Below are 17363 nucleotides of genomic sequence, written 5' to 3' on the forward strand. Positions count from 1 at the left end.
CCACTGCCTTGCCTCCTCCTTGCTCGTCTTTAGATCACACCTGACAACCTGCCTATCAATCTTCTTCGATCGTGCCTATCGATCGTGCCTATCGTCACTTCCCCCCTCCCCGACTTGATGTCAAGCTCTGCCGCTGTTACGTGCCCCGGGACTCTACCCCACATGAAGGATGCTATATGAATGCAAGTTCTTGTTGTGTTGTTGTACTCACTGTACAGTCTGCTCAGAGCACTATATACCTTGAGTATGACATCTGTGCATCTGAACTAAATTGTTTTAGCAATATAGCACAGTATATAGCACAATACAGCACAGCATCCTGTCTGCCTTGTTTATTGCTGCCTCACACTGTTTTGTACTGGAACATAAGCGGTTCCAGTACAGATCCTTGAGACGCCACACTTAATACCAAGCTCCATTTTGACCTCACTCCCTAATTTCATCACTTCAGCCAATTCTGAACCTTGTCCATTTCTTGCGCTTCATATCAAGATTAATCTTGATGCAGGCCCAGGGCTATTATAGTTTTGGGAGCCCCTCTTTGCATGTTCAATTCCTTCCCTTTACTATTTTACCACTACCAATGCCCATGGCAATTCCCAACACTCTGTTATTAATTTACCTTGGTTATTTCAGTTCCATTTTTTAAACGTGTTATAACAATTGTAGAACTAAATCAAAGTTAAAACAAACTAAACAGAAACCTTATTAATTTCAGCACAAACTGGTAGTGTGAAAAAACATTTAGCGATGTTAAAGATAAAACCAACCAGGACTTTATATTAGAACAGCTGTTAAATCAATTTCTTCCTACTCTTCATGGCCGAAAAGTCTCCAATGAAGTCTTTGAAATCCAGCTGGCACAGCAAGTCACACTTGACTGATGTTAATATAAAATTATTCAATCTTGCTCGATCCATAGTTGACCTGAGTCAATGTTTGATTCGCAGCAGTTTTTAAAATGAGCATTCGCCTCTCGTATGAGTTACTGGCAGCATCAAAAAAAATGATAAAGCGGTGTCTAAATTCAGATAAAGAAACTGCAGACTCTTTTGTTGTAAAAGGTGAAGCAGACTCCTTGTCTGCTGCCTCTTCTCTAAGATTCACACACTCTTCGTTCCCTATCGCTAGGCCCATTAGAAAATTGTGGAAATATTTGCTAAAAATTGTGGGTTAATTGGTGCTTTTGAAAGGCACATTTTATCGCTAATCTACAATTTTTTGATAAAAACTAAACATGAAGAAATAACTCATCATACGTAGATTGTTACAACAAAAAAACTATTTATTTCAGATAGAGAGAGACACACACACATACAGATATAGAGTGAGAGACACACACACAGCCAGGGAGAAAGATACACACACAGACAGAGAGAGACACATGCACAAACACCTGGAGAAAGACGCACACACACCACACACCGGCAGATACAGAGAGAGATACAGACTAGAGAGAGAGGGAGACACACACATAGATACAGATACAGAGACACATACACACAAACATACAACAACAACAAGATACAACAACAAGATTCCATTTATAAAGCGCCTTTCACGTCAGGAGGACGTCCCAAGGCGCTGCACAGTTGGGTCATGACCCGAGCAGGGGGGAAATGGTCAGGGTGAGGGAAGGGAGGGAGCGAGGAGGGGGGAAATGGTCGGGGTGAGGGGAAGGAAGGGAGGGAGCGAGGAGGGGGAAGAGAGTCGAGAGGGGAGCTGAAGGCACGGTCAAAGAGGAGAGAGATACACGCAGACAGACAATCTCATAGGGGCCCAGTGGAGTCCCTGCAAGAGGCCGCTGTCATTCACCAGCGGCGAAGCCCATTTCCCGCCCGCGCCACTATCCCAATACTGTGATTTTCTATTTTCCCAGCCTATCATTTTTGTGCATTCACGAAAAGCCAAAAATGAGACTTCTTGTGCATGCGCTCTCTCCGGAGGTCAAAACATTAAAGATACTGTGCTGCCCCCAGCGTTGCCACTCAGTTTTTTGAGGGCCCCTCAAAATCCAGGGCCCTGGGCTGCAGCCAGCATTAGTCTAGGCCTGGGTATGGGGGAAAGGACAGGTAACTGGTACTGAAAGGTTTGCCCTAAAGAGTCAGACGATGGTCCAAATAACCTTTTTCTGCGCTGTACATTTCTATGCTTCTACCTTGTAATGTGCTCAGTCGTGGTCTTTCTTGTGTTTCTTTGTACTTGGTGTTTTGAACCTATAAACATTGTTGCTATCTTTAGTTTGAGAACCCTTGAATAGGCGCCTTTAGAGGAGAGTGTGAATGACCCTTTTACAGTATTTAGTCTGGGTCTGTGAGGAATGGTGAATCAGTACTAGACACAATGCTGTTTGTCAGTTCTTGTCTTGGCCATCCATTGATTCATTTGCTGCATATCCCCATGGCATTTGTCCAGCCAGAGGGACTCTCATAAAACTACTTCCCCTGTGATAACCTTGTACTGAGACGTTCACAAATAATCCATCCCAATTTCAGAGAGTAAAGTTAAGTGCAACTAACGCTAAAAATAATCAGACAGCAGTCTCTATTAAAACACATCTCACAGAATGGACAGCACAATATCAACCAAAGACTCGTCAGGAAACAAGCAATTAGCTACAATAATAACATCAACAACTTGGATTTATATAGCGCCCTCCACCTTGGACGGCGTCACAGAGCGCTTCACAGTAACGGATCCCGGGGCCGAGCCAGGGGGAGGGGGGAGAAGAAGGTGATCAAAGGTGCGGTCGAAAAGAAAGGTCTTCAGCCAAGACCTGAAAATAGGAAGATAGTGGGCGAGGCGAAGGGAGTGAGGAAGGGAGTTCCAGAGCCTCCTGAAGTGGCTGAAGGCATGGCCGCCCTTGGTGGAGCAGAGGATTCAGGGGACAAGGAGGAGGCCAGACTTGGTGGAGCGAAGGCAACGGGCATTGTTGTGAGGAGAGAGGAAGTCAGAGAGGTAGGGGGGAGCAGCGGAGTGGAGGGATTTGAAGATAAGAGTGAGGATCTTGAAGTCGATTCTCTCTGGGACAGGCAGCCAGTGCATTTTGGTTAGGACTGGGGTGATCGGGGAGCAGAGTTTGGTACGGGTAAGAATGTGGGCGACAGAGTTCTGGTTGACCTGGATTTTATGGATGGTAGTGGAGGGGACACCGGCGAGGAGAGCATTTGAATAGTCCAGCCGAGAGGTAACAAAGGCATGGACCAGGGTTTTGGCAGCTTTTGGGGTGAGGTATTGGCAGAGACGGGCAATGCGTCTGAGGTGGAAGAAAGCGGTGCTGATGAGGGAACGAATGTTGGGGAGGAAGGATAATTGGGGGTCGCTGTAGCAAGAGACCTGACCGCCCCAAACAATTATAATCCAAATCCAAATTTCCACACAAAAGCAATTCTGGGAATTTATTTTCATAAAACTTTAATACTTTTCCTTCAATGGGCCTCTGCCAAATCCAGGGCTTCTCAATGGAGCTGAACTGACTTGGGTATTAACAACAACTTGTTTTTATGTAACACCCTTCATGTAGGATGAATAGCTTGAAGCCATTCACAGACTCAACAGGGAGCACAGAGCAAGGAGAAGAATGAGAATTTCAAGTTATTGACCAAAGGCATAATCAAAGATATAGTTTTTATATAAGAGAGCTTTGAAAGCAGGACAGAAGAAGCAAGGTGAAGATATTTTAGGACTGAGTTCCAGGCAGTGGGGAGCTAGTATTGTGCGCAATTGGCTGCCGCATTTCGCACACAAATATACAGTCAATTCACTTTACAGTATATTCTGTGAAGCGTTTTGAGACATCTAAAAGGCGTGAAAAGCGCTATATCAAATACCAGGATTATTTTATTATAGTGGCTATAGGCTTGACCACCACCAACAGCAAATTATATTTATATAGTGCTTTTCACGTCAGATCACTAATGATGGTGCAAGGGAACAAACAGTACATCAGAGTTGGAAGAGCAGAGAACATGGAAGGATTACAATGGATCATTTGGCATATTTGTAATATGTTGGCAACAGTCAACAAGGACAAGGCATCTGATATCCTACATCCTTCCTAATTTCATTTTCTATAATGATCTCATTGCCTACTCATTACAAAGAAATTTAGCACTGCACAATTGCCTTTTTTAAATCTGGTGCTTTAAATTTACTAAACTATTATTAATGATCATAAGAGCTAATGGGAGAAAATTCCTCAAATTGTCTTCAAATTCCACAAAATCTGATTATTTTCCTAAAAGAATACACACATTTATCAAAGACTTTATTAGAAATGTAACAATTCTTTTTGTCTGTTCAGTGAATTGTAATTTCATTGGATTTAATTAAAGATAGCAGGTCTATAGCAAAGTATCTTTTTTATAATCGCCCTCAGAAATAAGATTTGCACTTTCATGGTGTGACATACATACAAAGTTGCTTCTGATTATTCATTACAGCATTCAGAAAGTGAATGGGAAACCACAAACCTTTGATCAGTTTTGTACCTTGTGATAACTCCAAAAAAGGTGAATTCTTCAGCACTAAACTCTATTTACCATGTATCTCCTCAACCTGCGAAGTGATCCACTTTGTTTCTTGCAGTTTCTTCATTCTTCCAACCGTGGTGTTGCACATCTCAGGATAAGAATAATTTGGTCGTGACAGTGGAGGGAGTGGAGATGGCAGTGATGTTGATGGAGTGATGTTGTTTTGCTTTCTATGGCATGCATTTGGATTAGATCTTTTTTCTTGTACTTTCCTGTAGGAGTGTGTTGTGATATTTGTTTGAATACCAACTTATAAAATAAGTTGCTGGGAGAGGGATAAGAGATGTAAGTGGGTCTATCTGACTGCTCAGTGATATGTTTGGCAAAGTGCGAGCATAACAAAATCAAACCACTGTGGAGAACTTGTCAATCTGATATCTGACAGCAGTAATGCAATACATCATGATTCTGTCAATGATAAGTTTTCTTGGTTTATCGATAACAGGTGTAGATGCCTTGCTGAAAGTAGGATTGTTACTCAGTTCCTCATATCCTGCAAGCCAATGCTATAACAGTAGAACAATCCTACCTAGATAAGAAACACTTAACAGTGCTTTATTTTAATGTGGTAAATGGTGTGACTTGAACTCTACTGTAATGTACACTTGAGATTTCCTAATACACGTACCTTGTTAATAATAATCCTTGCATTTGATATAGCGTTTTTCACGTCGGGAGGAGGTCCCAAAGCGCTTCACAGAACACACTGTAAAGTGAATTGACTGTATATTTGACATTATTGTTGTATGTTCTCTAGACACAGGCACACAGCCATGGTGTCAATCATTGTCATGACCATTATTCAGAGAGACATTGGGTGCTCTAGAACTAGCAAATAGAAATTCTGCTTCTGTGATATATACTAATACCTGAAACTCAAGCAATCGCAAGAGGTTTGCATGTGTGTCACAAGAATGGTTGACAAAAAGAAGTGCTATTTGTGAGGAGTGTACTCTTGGTACCTCCGGGTTCTTGTCTGTTTAAAAACATCACTATTCTGACCGGCTAATGTCTCATAGGCGTTCTCTCCACAAGTTAAAACTGGGGGGAGGAGAAAGTCCTCATTCCATCCCAACCAGATATCTCTGGGACGTCCAAGTGTGGGTGGGATGCATGCAATTCTCAGCTTGGTTTGGATACTCTTAAGCAATGATGATGGGTTTAGGGCATGTGTCAGATACCTGGCTGTCCAAAAACAAATTAAAAGATGTGTGTGGGTGTGTGGGTCTGCACTTTACAGGCGCCATGGACGTCCTGGGGTAAGAGGAGCGGGTGAGGGAATGGATTGGGGATGGAGGGGGGGAAAACGGTTTCCAATGTACGAGTCCCTGTTAAGGGTCAAAAAGCCAAAGCAAGTGGAAGTTGGACCTCACCTGGTAAGCGCCAGCGATGTTGACCGTCTCTCCGTGCTCAGCCACGTAGCCGACGATCCCCTTCCCCCAAGGCACCTGCACCTCGTTGGAGCTCTCCGCCCTGGAGGAGGGCAGCACAGTGGTGCCCGAGTGGACGTCGAAAAACTTGGACACCAGTGTCTTCTTGTGAGGAGGCCCCTCCACCAGGAAGAGCGAGCAGCGGTCCGCGCCCACCATGATGCAGACGTTGATGAGGATCTTGTAGCTCAGGCTGGTGAGGTCCAGGTCGTTGGAGATGTCCTTGACGAGCTCCAGGAAGAACGCCCTCTCGTCGCCGTCCTTCAGGCGGTACTTGTAGTCCGTGGCTGCGGAGGGGTACTGGGGAGCGTTGACCCTGGACTCCAGGAGGGCGCTGAGGATGTGGGCCGTGGTGGGGGGCAGGGAGCTGGCTTTCCTCAGGAGAGCCCGCCTGCTGCTGCAGCCGGTGCTGGGGTCCCGCGCCCTCGGGGTGACATGTTCCTCGTCGTAGGTCCTGTGCGCCGTCATGGCCCGGGACCTGGCGAAGCTCCTCCTCAGCTCCTTCTGGGAGGAGCGGCGGTGCAGCCCCTCTGCTCGGCCATTGCCCCGGCACTGCTCCCTGGCCCCGCCGCCCTCCTCGCCGGGGACCTTCGCCGACCTGTGCTCCTTCAGCCACTTGGTCACCGAGTCCCGCTTTCCCTTCCTCAGCAGGTAATCCTCGAACAGGTCCGGGTGCCCGTCCAGGAAAGCTTCCACGTCGGAAAAGTCAATGGTGGCCATGGTGATGAGAGAGGGAGAGAGAGAGAGAGATGGGGGGTAGAGACACCGAGAGAAATGGGGGGGATAGAGAAATGGGGAGAAGGAGAGAGGGGGAGAACTGGTGGGTAGAGAGATAGAACTGGGGAGAAATAAATGGGGGGAAGGAGAGAAAGAGAGAGAGAAATGGGGCAGAGAGAGAACTGGGGGGAGAGAGACACAGGGAAATGGGGGAGAGGGAGAGAACTGGTGGTAGAGAGATAAAACTGGGGGAGAAAGAAATGGGGGGAAGGAGAGAGAGAGAAATGGGGGCAGAGAGAGAACTGGGGGGAGAGACACAGAGAAATGGGGAGAGAGAGAGAACACACTGGGGAGAGATATCTGAGCTGGAAAGTTGCTTTGCCGCTCTAACACCTGATCAAAACTTGGAGCATCTTCAGAAATACTGAGGAGAAGGCAGAAGGCGATGTCCTTGAGTTGGCAAACAAATGGTGTTCTGTATGAATTTCATGCCAGTCTCATGGCGTGAAATGCTTGCCACATGGGTGGTGCTGGGGGGGGGGGGGGGGGGGGAGATGGCAATGTTGTCAATTCCTCCCTATATATTAAACAGCCGTTTGGACAGCAGTGGATTTATAAGGAAGAGAAGAAGGTCTCCTGGGGGAAAGGATGGGCATCAGAAACCAGTCCGATAGCAAAACGGATCCAAGTAATACAGAGACTTCATTCGTTACACGGTCAAGGAAGTCGAATACACTTATAATCTTACCCTGATCTTAGGATCTTATAAACAATAAAACCTTTGCATTGCGATCAATGGAGTTATCATTAAAAATCCCATCCCGCGCTGGTGCAGCACATCATCAGTTGACTCCGGTCGAAGGATCTCCATAGTCATCCACTGAAAGAACTATTGTAATACATTCTTAAACAACTCGGATCGTCTTAAAGTGACCGGAAAGTTTATGGAGTGAGCGAAGAGGCTTTTGCACCAAATCGCGGTCAGCACACGAATAGGGAGGGAGGTTTGAAGGTCCTTTTACAGTCTCAGGGAAATGTGCCCATTGGCTCTGACGCGGGACGTGCCTTTGACAGGACTTGTTCCTGGCAGATTACAAACCGAGTTCAAGTGTTAACTGCAAAGGTTTATTTATATATATGTAAACTATATATAGTATCTGCTTCGTGAGCATCGCTTCTTTTTTGCTTACGCACCTTTTTTTCGCGGCCAAAAAAAAAGAAATTTAAGCGATCTGTAAAACCGCTGTGTAAACTGAACTGTTAACTTGAACTGTGAGCAAAGATCAACAAAAGACCAGATGAAAAAGACCAACTTCGACATGCAATACCCTATATTAATCTGCATAGCGATTGTCAACATCGGATTGCAATCCCACTTGGCTTCAAATGCACAAGTAGCTTGAACAGCAGTGTTAACAGGGGAGTCAGGAGACACCAAGTTCATTGGAGCTTATGTACAGGAGTAAGAAGTAGGTAAATGGTGTCAGCCCCACGCGAGAGAGAGAGAGAGAGAGAGAGAGAAAAAATAAGGAAGAAAGATTGCATTAGCGGTGTCCTGTCTTTCTGGGCAATACAATGATCACACAGCGCACACAGGTTGCAGGAGGAGCTGAGCTGAGCTCCTGCCCCTGGCGGGGTCTCTGCCTGTTATTAATAGTCACATCTCGGGTTGCCAATAGATACAGTTACTTGACGTCAAACCTACCAGCAGTATAGTGGGTCAAGAACATATCTATTTGCCGCTGTGCCATTTGTCCCTTGAAATAAGGTTGTCAGACTGGCACCTGCAGTGCAAGAGACTTTGATTTTCTTTCCCTGTGAGGTGTGGCAGGAGTGTGTAAGGAGATGCTCACTCACCCACAAGCCTCCGGCGCTCTCTGCTCTGTGTAAGTGTGAGAAAGGAATTGTTTGCTGCCGGTGTCGATGCAATATTGGAAGGTGTGGTGTGTGTGTGTGTGTGTGTGTGTTAGTGTGTGTGACATTGTAAAAGTAAATCGCTAAGGGACTCTCCCTACCATCAGCAATGGAAATCAGTCACTCCGACACCTTGGAGCTAACCTGCACTGTGATTCATTGCTATCGATGTTGTTACCACTGTACATGACCCAAGCGGCATTCTGTACCAGTATTGACTATCAATAAACATCTCCTGTCAGGAATTTACACGTTCAGCTATCAGTTCTTCTTCTCTCATTATCCCAGGGCATTTCATCCTCAAATAGCCTCCGCTAATTTATTTCTTTGGAGCTAATTAAAACGCTTTTAATTGAATTCGTTCAAGCTTACAGTAACTTTCTTCCCCCCCCCCCCTCTCCCAAAAAAAAAATTGGTTGACCTTGTGAGATTGAACGTTGGAACCCATTGCAAATCCCTGCTTGAATCGACGCAGAAACCTTTCCTATGCACTTGCATATTTTGATTGACACGGGGTTTTAAATTAAAATGACTGCGGATTTGGGCAGTAGTCATTCAGCAGAATGTTGACGTCTAAACACATGTTCCATTGAATTTGTGACATCAAAACAAATTGGGTTTGTAGACATTTTGCCCATAAAATACACAGTCATTCCACTTTATTGTATATGCAGTAAAGCGCTTTGAGGCGTCTTGACAATGCGATAAGGTGCTATATGAAATGCAATGATTATTATTTATAATTTAGTTTTATTAAAAGGGGTGGATAGGCAGAAATCATTTGCTATCACTTCTTCTGGATCTCTAATGTCTCCAGGAATCTAATTGACACTTAAAAAGGGTCTTCCCAATCATAGGCAGAAGTCACCAGTTTAATAGTTCATCATGTTGGCAAAAGAGTTCAGAAACTGACTTTGAATCTACCTTCTATCCTTTAAATCTTGCAACCCACTAGCCGGTCTCCGAGTTGCTCTTCATTTTCAAAGTCATATAACGCATTGTTGTCAACCGACTTCGCTCACACCTCTCCGTCCATTCCCTACTCAAGCCCCTCCAGTTTTTTCCAGTTGCCCGCAGCACAGAGACACCAGCGCTCATCAAAGTCACAAATAACGTCCTCTATCACCAGGGCTTATTCTGCCTCCTTGTCCTCCTGGACCTCTCCACTACTTTTGTTAACAGTGGACCACATCATCCTCCTTGGCAACCACTCCTCCTTCATCCACCTCAGTGGGACCTCATTCACCTGGTTCAAGTCCAACTTCATTGAGTCTATGGAAATGTTTTTTCATCCCACCCCTGCCAGATTACTTTTGATGTGCCCCATCCCATGCCTCCAACCATACCTCTGTCCGTTGTTTTTCCTCATTTACATGCTCCCTCTCTGTGGTATCATCATGCAGACATGTATGCAGATGCCCCCAAATCTACTTCTATAACCCCAGGTCCACCAATGTTCTGTTCTCTTGCTTGTCAGACATCAAGATCTGGATAAGCACAATCTTCCAACAGCTAAATGTCAACAAGACAGAAGTCATTCTCTTTGGCTCCCATCAATGTCTTTTTATTACTTGCAGCTCTGACTTCCTTAACCTCTCTACCTTATCACTCAGACACACTGAACCTGTGCCCAACCTAGGCATCAGCTTTCCTTCCACTCCCTGACCAGGATCGCTTTCTTCCACCTCCACCACATCGCCCATTTCAGACTATATTTCACACTTGATGTAGCTGAAACCCTCATTCATGCATACGTCACCTTGGAGTCCTGTAGCTCAGTGGTTAGAGCACTCGCTTTGCAAGCGAGAGACCCGAGTTCAATTCCAGGCAGGGCGAAACCTTGGGCAAGTTTCCTTACTCCACACGCCTAATAATAATCCCTCCAAAACCAAAAACAATAATAAATTGGTCATTTTCAATCTACGACTGTTTGTGGGACATTGCTGTGCGCAATTGGCTGCCGCGTTCGCCCACAAGTATACAGTCAATTCACTTTACAGTGTGTTCTGTGAAGCGCTTTGGGACGTCCTCCCGACGTGAAAAGCGCTATATCAAATGCAAGGATTATTATGTTACTGCCAATCATCTATGTGGCCAGGAAAGGCAAAGAGATTGAGGCAGTGAGTTCCACACCAATTTTTCCAATACCTTCTTTGCCAGTCTCCACAGTTCTGCCACCCACAAAATGCAACTGGATCTAAAAGTCCATTGCCCATATTTTCACCCATATCAAACTCTGCACCCCCATCATGCCAGTCCTTACCAGACTAGACTGGCTCCCTATTGCAAAATGGATCAATTTCAAGATCCTCACTCTTACTTACAAATCTGCTCATACCCGAGACCATCCCTACCTCTCCAACCTGCTTACACCCCACTCCACTACCTGCCCCTTCGCTCAGCTGGCTCCAGCTTCCGCCTTGTACCTCGATCCCTCTGCTCCACCATTGACGGCCTTGTTTCCAGCTGTTAGACACCGAAAATTTGGAACTGGCTGCCTGAATCTCTTTGCCTTTCCTGGCTACATAGATGATTGGCATCATCCCAGTACCTGCTAATACTAAGCATAGACTTAGGTTAACATCATCCAAACTAGGCCTCAATATTGACATTAAAACATTTCTTGCCCCTAATGAGTTCAGAAAACATCCTTGATACCATTTTGTACAGGTGTTTATTATTATTATTCTGCCAAGGGTCCATCACTAGAACCTGACTTCTTTAATTCGCAAGATTATAAAAGAGGATGAGATAGATATGACCATTCATCCCTTTCCATCTCATCTTTCCAGAATATCAACTTTCCTGTCTTCCCAATACAATATCAAGCTATCAATCTGTATATTAAATGAATTACTGCACTCCTGCCTTGACATATCTAAAAAAAAAAGTCCTGATTATTTTTGCAATCCCATTTAACATCATATATCACTATCCTATCCCCTCTGAGACATCTCTTTTCAAAGCTGAAAAAGCTAATTTAGCCAATTCTCATAGCTTATTGAATCATCTTCTGGCTGTCTCAGTAGTCTGGTTCCAGTCAGGTATAGGTGCTCAGTACACCAGGGTACTCCTAATAACACACCAGCTGGCTTGCTGATTAAGTGGACTCGGTAGAGCAGAGCAATCATTGAGGGCAGAGATTCTTCCCAGTCAGCTCCCGTTATCGCTGCATGCCAAAGTTCAAATGGGTAAGGTGGTCCTCGTAAGACAAGTAATGGGAAGCTTGCAGTGTAAGTACTGGCTAGTTGCAAAGCTTAAGATGGTTAAACTCCATTAGTGGCCACTTCAAGGTGGAGTCCCATCTTATAGGGGTTAGGGCGCTTGCCTCACAAGCAAGAGGACCTGGGTTTGATTCCTGGACAGAGTGAAATCTTAGGCAAGTTTCCTTACTCCACGTGCCTCTGTTTACCTAACAGTAAGTAGGAACCAGGTTGATATTCGATTGGCAGATCGCTTTCTGGGGTAATAATCCCTCCAAAAAAATGTTTTCACTCAATCCACAACTGTTTGTGGGACACTGCTGTGCACAATTGGCTGCTGTGTTTCACCCACAAAATACACAGTCAATCCACTTTACGATATATTCTGTGATGTCTCAATGATATGATAAGGTGCTATATCAAATGCAAGGATTATTATCATTACTCCAAAATCTCCACCTTGGCTTTTACCAACCTGCAAATAAATTCTCTGAGAATGAATCTCTACAGGGACAGGTTCATACACTGCACATCAAGGAAACAGAAGCCTAACACACACATAGTTTGATTTGGAGACTCTTAAACTTGGTGAAATGTTTCTGCATGTGTCAGACACCCTGCTGACTAAACAAATCTTCATCCCTGTAAAATTGGGAACTAGCCTGGTTGCTCCTCTCTGCACTGACCCTAGGGGAACTGAATTCAACTGATTTGGCATGAATCCCAGCATCCTGTTTCCCTCACATTTCACCTTGTATTCTATCCATTCTGAAATAGATTTTTATTTCCTATGCAGTACATTGTAAGTATCTATATGGAAAATAACTTGTGAGTGATCAATCCAATTATGTAACTTGTCAAATACTTTTGTATGATCATGGCTACCTCCCCTAAGGCACAACATTTCATCCAGCCTTCACCCTAGGATCATTTTTCTTACAATTTAAAATTAAAAAGAACTAAGTTGCAGCTTGGCTCAGATGATAGAACTCTTATGTGTAATTCAAGACCCACTTGGAGATTTTTAACACACAATTATGGGGTGATAGTACAGTGCAGAACTGTAGGGGGAGGGGGCTCATTGTTGAAGGTGCCATCCTTCAGATGAAACATTAAACCAAGGTCCTGTCTGCCTGTTCAGGTGGATGTTAAAGATCTCATGGTGTTATTCAAAAAGAGAAGGGAGTTTCTCCCTTGTCCTAGTTGCCAATCCTTCAGATAAAATTGGACATTCACTTCATGGGTGAATCATTGCTATGTGCAAATTGGCTACTATTATTATCTGTAAATGTAACAACTTTGTATTGAGTCGGCAAATACAGGTAATTTATTTATACCTGAAAGAGTAGGGGTTCCAGTGTAGATCTCTGAGACAATTATATTTGGGAGATTGTTATCTAGCATTGCCCTTGGAGATGGATTGGGGAGGTAAGGAGAGGAGTAGTGATGGGGTCGAGGGAGTAGGTGGTCAGTTTCATGTGGGTTATACTGGTGGTGAAAGAGGAGGGGGAGACAGGCTTCGATAGTGCGGAGGGAGGGATAGGTAGGGGCCAGGATGTTAGGGGGAGATGGGGAGGGGATAGTAAAAGGAAGGTCAAGGCAGCTGAGCAGATCCCTTCGACTTTGGTTTCAATTAAATCCAGCATCTCCTTGCATTTGGTGTTGGAGGAAAGGATGGTCGAGGCTTGAGAGGGTGGGCAAGATTGTCTTGGAGTAGAACGACGATTTAGCAGAGGAGATGGTGGAGCAGTAAGTTTTGATAAGTTCCAGCCAGATCTCCTGATGGACTGTTAAATTAGATTTGAGCCAGGTGTATTCAGCGGCATGCACCTGAGCCTTGAGGGAACGGAAGTAGCTGGTGTACCAGGGTGACTTCCGTGAGTAGGAGACGGTTCGGAAAGTGAAGGGAGCAAGGGCATTGAGAGTGATGGAGAGTGAGCTGTGGAGGAGAGTGGCCGAGGAGGATAGGTCATTAAGGGAGGAAGCCCAGAGGGGGAGCAGTTCAGATGACTCCAAGGCAACGCAGAGGAAGGCGGAGAGATTTTTTTCCAGGGGCAGTAGGAGATGGAGTTGGATTGGGTGGCGGTGGGGAGAGGGATTGAGGAGTTAAGGGAGATGAAGTAATGGTCTGAGATGCAGTTATCTAATATCTGTAATATTATATTCAAGGTGACAATGAGCGGAGAATGGGCAGAACACGCAATGAACACATTTGAAAAATGGCTAGTTTCAGGCATAAACATGTAATCCATAACTACACAGTTCAATGGTTCTGTGCTCCTTAAAGTCAGAAATATGACAATAATAATTATAATATTACTTAATAAATTTGATATAGCACTTTATTATGTTGAAAATGTCTCAAAAGGCTTCATGAAGTTTATCTGTAAAGTGTAGTGACTGTATATTTGCAAACAAAGCTCTGAATTAAGGTGTCATTTCAACACTTTGGGTAGATAAAATGTCAACACTTTGGCTCGATAAAACATATATTTGCACTATAAAATTTATTTGAATGGAGGGAGAACTATAATGAACAGGCAGTGAAAAACACAAAAGCAATATCCTTTACTGTATTTTGTATAAACTACATATTATTTTGTACGAATACATTATTATGAATGTAAGCGGTATGGGGGTAAGGCAGGGCAGCATGATTTATATACCAGTGTTGTTGTATTCTAACTTCCAACACCTGCAAGTATAGTAAGTGAAGGACAAAGGAAGGAGAACTGAACTGACCCTCTCCTGAAATTGAGTTTCTGTAAATTCTGCACACTTAGGCAATCTTATTAAGTGAATGCATCATTTATTTTATTGCACTAATTTGAATGAATTGTATGAGTAATATTGAAATGAGCTGGATGACTAAGCTGATGGCTTAATATTTCAAATACAATTTTTGCAATCTTATTTCAATTTAGTTAATTTAAATTCAGACTCAATGTTTTCCATTTCATGCCATTAACTTTCACCCTAAATTGTTCTATTCATAGCTGATTTATATCTAAAAATTCTGCAAATGCCAATAATCCTCTACAGTAATTTTGATTTTGAAATTAACAACAAATATTTGGGTTGCTGCAGTCATGTATATAATAATAATATTTATAATTATAATAATAATCATCATCTCCTTGGATTTGATTTAGCGCCTTATTGGGTCATTATATAATAATAATGCAAGGATTATTATTATATTGAGACATCTCAAAGCACTTCACAGAATATATTGTAAAGCAAATTGACTATATATTTTTGTGGGCAAAACACGGCAGCCAATTGTGCGCAGTCGTCTCCCACAAACAGTCATGGATTGAGTGACCAATTTATTTTTTTGTTTTTGAAGGGATTATTATCCCCAGAAAGCGACCCGCCGATCGACTAACAACCGGGTTTCTACTTACTTTGTGTCATCTGTAAACACATCTGTACAGGGGGATTACTGGTGCTTTTAATTCTGGGGGAGTCAGCCGTGTGACTGACTCATGTGGAAACTCATCACCATGCTTAAGATTATCCAAACCAAACTCAGAGTTTCACCTACACATGAAAATTCCAGGGATAAATATTGGAATGGAATGCCTGGAGAATGCCTCTCTCCCTGGAGGGATACATCAAGCTTACCTACTTTTAGAAAGTATTAGGAGCAGGTTGGTAAGTACATATAGAACAATAGTCGAGTCAATACCTTCAGGAGAGGAGGTGAGAAAGTTGATGGACAAAAAANCAGTTGAAAAATAAAGATCATTAGTGTTGGAGAGCGTTAAATGTAGCGCAGCAAAGATTATTCCAAAATAATGCCAAGTTCTGAGAGGCTAACACTAGAAAATATTTCTTCATTCAGAGATTACCAACTGGAACCGATTAACAGGAAAGTTGGGTCATTTAAGAAATAGCTTGATGCTGAAATGGGAGGTTGGGTTGGGTGAGTATTGTGGGAGGATAAGATTATATGGACCAAATGGCCTTCGTCCAAACCTCTTGTGATCTTGTGAGTTATCAGAGGTAGTTCACCTATGAGTATTTGTAGATAATCTGTACACAATCAAAACAATTGTAGAAACGAGCAAAACACGTTAAAAAAAAGTATGACGTTAGTTCTGTTTGGCCTGCAGTCAAGCCTAATACTGAATAATATATGATCTTTGATTCAGTCTAAATATTTCATTGGTGCATGGATTTTTGTACATCTAATGAGCTCATAAATGTTTGATCATTGTTGCTTTGCGCAGTACTACCACATCCAATATTTGTCTGCTCACATCCTTACCTGCTCTAAACTTCACTTGCCCATCACCAGGATCCACTGTCTCCTTGTCTCCCAGCGGATTAACTTCAAAAGCCTCACTTTTTTCAGGCCATTGTTTATGGCTTAAAAATTGGCAGAATACCTACCTCTTTGACTGTGCCTCCCGTTCTTCCTCCTCCACCTTTCTCTCAGGCCCTCGCCCAGCTCATTATCTTGAGCCATCTCAATCAAGAGTTTCCGGACATGTTCTTGTGTTCTTACATAGAAAGCACCATATAAATCCAACTTACTGCTGTTGTGCTGGCGTTCCCTCAAGGACTGACAAAATGCTCATCGAGTAAATTTAGGGATCAGAATTGTTGAAATCTCTTTCTAAATAGTTTTTTTTGAGATGTTAAAGATCTTTTATCGAACCAATTATGATAATTCTAGTGCAAAACTTGATTCAGTCACATGTATGCAGTATTTTCTTTTACTACTACTACCAGCAGTTCGAAACCCTCACCCTGTTGTTCGTTTTTCCCTGAAAGCTCACTGTAAACTCACTGTAAGCTGCAATGGAGGCTGCATCTGCTGCAGTGCAAACAACAGCAATATCTTTTTTAAATTTATAAGCCCACACTGTTATCACTCACCGAGAACTGTGTGGCTCCATGTTAAAAATAGCTGCCCAAGGGTGCAAAACTTCTTGGAGCTACTTGATGCTGCAAAGGTAAAACTATCCCGGTTGTGACAAGTCAGTCAATTATACCTCTTTCAGAGCTTAGACTGAGCTAATTCTTGTATCCCAGCAAAGTATAAGAGGAAAGAATTTCACTATTTTATCAACAACAGTAACTTGTTATTTATATAGCGCCCCTCACGCAGGGGAGAGTCTCAGAGCGCTTAACAGTGACAGAGCACAAAGCCAATCCAAGGGAATGGGGAAGCTGACCATAGGCATGGTCGAAGAAGTAGGTCTTCAGATGCAAACAAGATGAGGAAGAAGGGGGGTAAGGCGGAGAGATAGAGGAAGAATGTTCCAGAGTATAACCAGTATAATGGCTTGATAAAACTTCCATTTAGTATTGTGCCTTTCATGTCGAGAGGACGACGCAACTTGCTTCACAAGATTTATTGTGAAGTGACTGTATACTTGTCTGCGAACGCATCAGCCCAGTTATGCACAGCAATATCCCACAAACGGCTATGGATTGTGTGACCAATTTTGTTTGGGTCAGGACAGTGGGAGAAATTCCCTTTTCATTTTGACTAGGGCCATGGGATCTTTAACATCCACCTGAACAGGCAAGAAGTTGGTTTAACGTGTCGCCTG

At 43.5% G+C, this 17363-nt stretch overlaps 1 protein-coding gene across 1 annotated transcript in view; it reads right to left on the reverse strand.

Annotated features, from left to right (window-relative positions):
• The window catches only part of LOC103183180 (dual 3',5'-cyclic-AMP and -GMP phosphodiesterase 11A-like), a 129876-nt gene extending 123175 nt beyond the window's left edge, over positions 1 to 6701 (reverse strand). Inside the window, exon 1 of the mRNA XM_007900515.2 lies at positions 5906 to 6701. Within this exon, the coding sequence (XP_007898706.2) occupies positions 5906 to 6682 (777 nt within the window). The 5' untranslated portion in view covers positions 6683 to 6701. The remainder of the gene's footprint in view (positions 1 to 5905) is intronic.
• Between the last annotated feature and the right edge of the window lie 10662 nt (positions 6702 to 17363).

The sequence above is a fragment of the Callorhinchus milii genome, unplaced genomic scaffold, assembly GCF_018977255.1.
Source record: "Callorhinchus milii isolate IMCB2004 unplaced genomic scaffold, IMCB_Cmil_1.0 Scaffold2, whole genome shotgun sequence".
In the NCBI taxonomy this organism is placed as follows: Eukaryota; Metazoa; Chordata; class Chondrichthyes; order Chimaeriformes; family Callorhinchidae; genus Callorhinchus; species Callorhinchus milii.